Here is a 5,999-nt window from a genome sequence, read left to right as displayed (position 1 = left end):
GACTTGCTCACTGGCGAGGCCCTCCTCCCCCACTGCCGCCATGGCCATTCGTGCCCCTCCCCTCCCCCTCTCTCTTCCCAATGACGACGACCTCCACAGCTTGGCCGGCTGCTCGTCGACGGCCAGATCCGAGACACACTCTGATTCTTCATCGACCCACCTCCTCCCTCCTCTTGGCCTCACGATCCCCATCGCCCTCCTGGTCGCAGCATCCAACCAATTCCGGCGAGGCCTCTGACAGCCAGACGCGGTGACCTTGAACTGCCAAGCATCCTCACTTGAACAGCTATGGCCTCTTCTAACATGTGCACTCTGCTGCTCTCCTCTACTTTCTCTCTCGCACGGGTGCTGCTCTGCTCCTCTCAAATCTCACTTCTGCTGCTATTGCTCCTCTCGAATCTCACTCCTGCTACTGCTCCACACTGGTAATTGCTGATGCTACTTCATCTCTACCTGACAAAGACCATCGTGGTGATGGTGTTTCGATTCCCTTTACCTTTACCAGTACTAATTGGTCATTAGCATCAGGGAAGAAGGCTTCCCCATGCCAGTAAAAGCTTTTTAATGTGTGCTTTTTGTTACAGCAAAAGCTAAACGGGTGGCTAGACGAACATAGTTGTTATTAAACGCCGAACTGGTCCCTGGGAATTGAGGCACTTGATGCACTGGTTTGTGCTCTGCTCATTCCATTGTTTCATGTCTGTTGTTGTTGATTGAGGCAATTGATGCACTGGTTTATGCTTTGCTCATTCTATCGTTGCAGCGCACCGGCTATTCACAACCGCCACCCTGGGTCATTCAGCAACACAACGCTAAGCCGTTCTACGTTGTAGCTCGGTAGGTGCCCGCTTTTCCCCACCTCCCCCCGTACGTTCATCTCCTTCTCTTGGCTATATTCAGTTCAACATCTTGCTTCATGTTGCCTTAGTCGGCATTTTCAGTTCATTTTGCGGGTGGTGTAGCTCCCCTTTGGTTCATCTTGCAGGTGTGTTTTTGGGCAGTACAAATACATCACTATAGTTAGTACATATGTGGTAGCTTGCGGTGTACTAAATAGGGGGCTATAAGATGTTGACTGTCATTGCCCTTCCAAAAACATGGCGTTGGTGTCGTGCTGCTACTAGAGCCCTCTTCTCTGTTTCCCTGCTTATGTTTTCTATTTACTGCCCTTCTGAATTTAAGCTGCAACTCTGACACTTCTTTTGTTATTCCAGATGTTGAATAAATTAACTAAGCAATTGAATGGAGAAGACTGGAGTTGGAATAACCTCAATACTCTATGCTGGGCTATTGGATCAATATCTGGTAGTATGGTGGAGGAACAGGTTTGTTCACTGTCATTACCCTCATTTATTTGGTTTCGATAAATGCTTGTGGAGAACTTGGCGCTTTAGTAACTTCACTTCACATTGCAGGAGAACAAATTCTTGGTGATGGTTATTCGTGATTTGCTAAATCTCTATGAAATCACGAAGGGGAAAGACAACAAAGCTGTTATTGCGAGTAACATCATGTGCGCGTTTGCTTCAATTCTCACATGTTTGGAATTATCAAAAGAATATCTTTGCTGATCCAATATTTGAATTAATAGGTATGTGGTTGGTCAGTACCCAAGATTTCTCAGGGCTCATTGGAAGTTTCTGAAGACAGTAGTCAACAAATTATTTGAGTTCATGCATGAGATGCATCCTGGAGTTCAGGTCAGTGATGCATTTACATGTAGTTTCTTCAGTTGGAACAGGAAAGTTCTTGTAGTGTGAAACACGTACTCCCTCCGATCCATATTACTTGTCACAGCTTTAGTACAAATTTAGAACATACTAATGCTGTATTAAAGCTGCGACAAGTAATATGGCTTGTAGAGAGTATATTATTAGTATTTGTGGTCACCTACAGTCCGCTGCTTCTATTTTTGTTGCTGTGCATAGTTGTGCTTCCCTCTGCATTTGCAGAAAGTTTTAAGTACCTCTTCAACTGCTACATTTCCTATCCTACTGTATGTAATGTATGTAACACACTGCTTGTTGCAGGATATGGCGTGTGATACATTCCTGAAAATTGTTCAGAAATGCAAGCGCAAGTTTGTGACACAACAGGTAGATTCATTAATCACATTGCTTTCGTCTTCAATTCTATATGTGAATTGATAAACTTTTGATTTATTTATAGTTATGTATTACTTGAATGCACGTGGGTAACTCAATTTAGACACACATCATCACATTTATACTATACCATACTCACCGGTTGCGTGCCCATTTATTTTGTATTTCCTTCTATTTCCCAGGTGGGCGAGAACGAACCATTTGTTTCTGAACTGCTCACCAACCTTGCTACGACAATTCTTGATCTTGAGCCGCATCAGATTCAAATTGAGCCAGGATAGGCTATCACTTGTACTACCATTTGTCCCTTTTGTGCTCAATGTTCACGCTAGCAGATGATTCAAGCCAATCTGATATTATTTGTGCCTTTGTGCTCACTGTTCAGGTTGCTCACATGATTCAAGCTGAATCTGATAATACTAAGAAGGATGAATACCTAAAGAGATTGATGAGCCTTCCTAATTAGGTTTGGTTCTACCATGAACTTTTGCATTCTTCATGCTTTCTTTTAAGGATAGTATTTACAATATTATCTTGTGGGGGTGATTTTTGTATCTAAAACCATTGTGCTTTTCTCTCCAAATGATTGTTTGTGTTAAGGGAAGCGAGGAGAAGCTACATGAGAAAATTGTGTATGATCGTGGAGCTGTGTATGTGTATGTAATGTCTGCAATAGGTGTATGAACAGGAAGGAAAATGATGTATGTTAATTGATAAAAGTTAAATGAAAAAAGTAAATAGTTCACATGGATAGATTTTTAGCTATGGTGTAGCAGTTCAACAGGTGTTATATCATCAACACATAAATGAAACGTAGAAAAAGTTCAATATGTCCATTGAGAAATTTGATACCAGTTCAAAAAAACATAGCATCAGTCCTTACTTGAGACAAAGTAAGTTCGAGAAAGAAAATGTTATAGCAGTATAGTTGAAGGAAAAAAGCAACTTAAAGAGGAAACGCGAGAGATTCATGATTAATAAAATAAATAATAAGTTCAACATGACGTCCCAAATAAGTTCGGGAAAAAACACATAAGTTTTAAATATGGTCAAAGTTTAATTACAATAAGAAACCATCTTTAAGTTCACGCATTACAACCAGAAAAGTACACAACACAAAAATTCAAAGGATAAAAAAACAAGTTCAATGATTTTCTTAGCACTTTGTGACGGCAAAATCAAGTACAACAACGTCAGTTCAAACCCGCACTCAGATCAGTACGACTACTCTGTTTTTTGGACCAGAAAATAGCATGAAAGGTCTCACCAAATTTTTTGTGTTCACGCCGGTGCTATGGGTAATATGATTCATGTACGTGTATTACATATATTCTAAAGAGGGTAGGACTGGAACATTGCAAACCAGTAAGTACACCACTTTCTACTTTTGAGAAACTTACAGTTGAAGGAGGTGAATTACTTGGACCGAGTGATGCAACAAACTATAGGAGTGTTGTTGGTACTCTACAATATTTAACGTTGACTAGGCCTGATATTTCATATTCTGTCAACAAAGTGTGTCAGTTTTTGCATGCACCAAGTACAGTTCATTGGACTGCAGTAAAGAGAATTCTGAGGTATCTAAAGTTTACAATGGGACTTGGAATCAAGATTGTTAAATCGCCATCCATGCTAGTTAGTGCATATTCAGATGCTGACTGGGCAGGGTGTCCTGATGATAGAAGGTCAACAGGTGGTGGTGTTGTATTTCTGGGATCAAACCTTGTGTCATGGAGTGCAAGGAAACAAGCTACTATGTCAAGGTCAAGTACTGAAGCAGAATACAAAGCCCTTGCCAATGCAACTGCCGAAGTTATGTGGATTCAGATTCTTTTGTATGAGTTGGGAATCAAGACTCCACAAGCTGCAAGGTTATGGTGTGACAATATTGGTGCAACTTACCTTTCAGCAAATCCTGTGTTCCATGCACGTACAAAACACATGGAGGTTGATTTTCATTTTGTGAGAGAAAGAGTAGCACGAAAGCTACTTGACATCAAGTTTATTCCCACAGGAGATCAACTTGCTGATGGCTTCACCAAACCACTTACTACGAGGAGATTGAATGAGTTCAAGTACAATCTAAACCTAGAGAAATTTTCATAGGTTTGGATTGAGGGAGGATGTTAGAATAGAGTTCGTAGAGATAGCTGTTTAAACTATTTTTTGATTCTATCTCTTCTTCTGTTCTAGTCTTTCTCCTCAAGTCATATATCTCTCGATGTACTCTGAAAGAATCCTAGCGATATTCCAAACCTTGTAAACCACTTCAATCCTTCTATAAATATACATGCGGCCCGAGCAAAGGGTTCAACGCTTCCTAACAAATCTTACAGGGTAATTCAGCGGCCGTATGTCGTCAGCCATGAGCAATGACGGATGGTGTGATGTGTGTGCGCGCATGCGACGGGGCTCCTGAAACCATGTGTGCTCCCATAGTTTCTGTTTGCACATGCATGGCTGATCTGACGAGACCAAGAATGTTCATGATCGGTGCGTGCGGCCGCATGGACCCGGCGTGTATATTCCCCGGCGGCTGCCGGCTGGAGATGATGTGCTGCCAGTGCCATGGGCATTCTTTCTGATCGTTCCGACAAAAAAATTACAAACAATTTTTGAACCAAAGAAGACGATCTGTTAAACACAACTGAAAGCATCAGTTCAACCGCTTCGAAAACATCAGTACAACCACCTGCAACCGTCAGTTCAAAAAGGGTAACAGAATAATATTCTGTTACGCATAATAGAATAGCCCAGATGTATATATATATATATATATATATATATATATATATATATATATATATATATATATATATATATATCAAATTAGCGAGTTATTGCTCAAAATAAAAATGAGCACATTATTATTAAATTGGTCCTTAAAATCTTCGCAAGCTTTTGTACGCAATCACCAGGATTTTCCTTGCCTGTGAGTCAAAAACAATAAGGATTTTCCTTGCCAACTTCGGTTAAACATTTACTTTTATAAGTTAATAACACGTGGGATGTTTTTATAATGTATATATAAGTCTCTATAAAATATACGATAATAGTAATAATATAAATATATATAATGTGGTTAGAAGGGAAAACATCAATTGGACACAACATTATCATTCTTATATATAGATAAATAGAACAGAGACCTGCGTTTTATTAAAAAATACATTTGGCTGCCGATCTTTTAGAAAAAGCCCATAGGCCGGTATGGACCTCAAAAAATAAGTTGAAACCACTGTCTCCGTATTTCGTGGGCTACACATGTTAAAATACAAAACCTAGGCCTAGCTGATACTTGTTCGCCCTCTGAGAAAAAATGATACCAGATCCCCGAGCGAACTGGATTAAAGAGGGGGCCGGCGGCACGATTGAACAAGCACATCAGGAGCGATTTTTTTTCTTTAGTGGATGGCTCTTGAAAGCGTTTTTTTACTTGCCTCTGCACCATACAACTTGTATTTTTAGCCTCCCAGTCCGTCGTGGTGGACCAGCAGCCCATTTGCTGGGCGGGCCAATCTACAGAAACCAGCACTCAATTTTTCATCAAGCCCCCAAAACAACGCAGTACTATGTTTGTTTTGAGGCCGAAAACATTACAGCAGGGGTTGAGCGGGGGAGAGGGGAAGACAGAGTAATAAAAAAGATTAAAAAGAGCTGATGCACCATTGCGACCCTAACAAAGCAGGTGCAATTCTTCTCGGGAAGAAGGTGTCTCGTTGACACCCACACGTCACATACCCCACAATAGGCATACTAACAAGTTCACACACAAATACAACAGAAAAGGTAAACATTCATATCAAACTCAGTTTCACAGGACACGTTCATATTCATAGCCAACATTCACTATCAACAACTCAAAAGATTCATATATACACAAGCTCAGCATAT

General features: G+C 40.6%; 1 protein-coding gene across 1 annotated transcript; it reads left to right on the top strand.

Moving 5' to 3' along the window:
* The first annotated feature begins 40 nt into the window (after positions 1-40).
* Positions 41-2,386, top strand: LOC119339325 (protein EXPORTIN 1A-like). Its single transcript, XM_037611433.1, has 6 exons — positions 41-202; positions 1,215-1,325; positions 1,416-1,513; positions 1,592-1,700; positions 2,031-2,096; positions 2,288-2,386. The coding sequence occupies exons 1-6, from the start codon at positions 41-43 to the stop codon at positions 2,384-2,386; spliced, it is 645 nt and encodes a 214-aa protein (XP_037467330.1).
* The last annotated feature ends 3,613 nt before the right edge of the window (positions 2,387-5,999 follow it).

Source organism: Triticum dicoccoides, chromosome 7B, assembly GCF_002162155.2.
Source record: "Triticum dicoccoides isolate Atlit2015 ecotype Zavitan chromosome 7B, WEW_v2.0, whole genome shotgun sequence".
In the NCBI taxonomy this organism is placed as follows: domain Eukaryota; kingdom Viridiplantae; phylum Streptophyta; class Magnoliopsida; order Poales; family Poaceae; genus Triticum; species Triticum dicoccoides.
The sequence above is the reverse complement of the archived record's forward strand: the minus strand, read 5'-3'. Positions and strand labels throughout refer to the sequence as shown.

Excerpts from the sequence above, each read along its gene's own strand:
- LOC119339325 (XM_037611433.1), top strand. The coding sequence starts at position 41 with ATGGCCATTCGTGCCCCTCCCCTCCCCCTCTCTCTTCCCAATGACGAC. Across the intron at positions 1,326-1,415 it reads GTAGTATGGTGGAGGAACAG|GAGAACAAATTCTTGGTGAT; the intron begins GTTTGTTCACTG and ends TTCACATTGCAG. Across the intron at positions 1,701-2,030 it reads AGATGCATCCTGGAGTTCAG|GATATGGCGTGTGATACATT; the intron begins GTCAGTGATGCA and ends TGCTTGTTGCAG.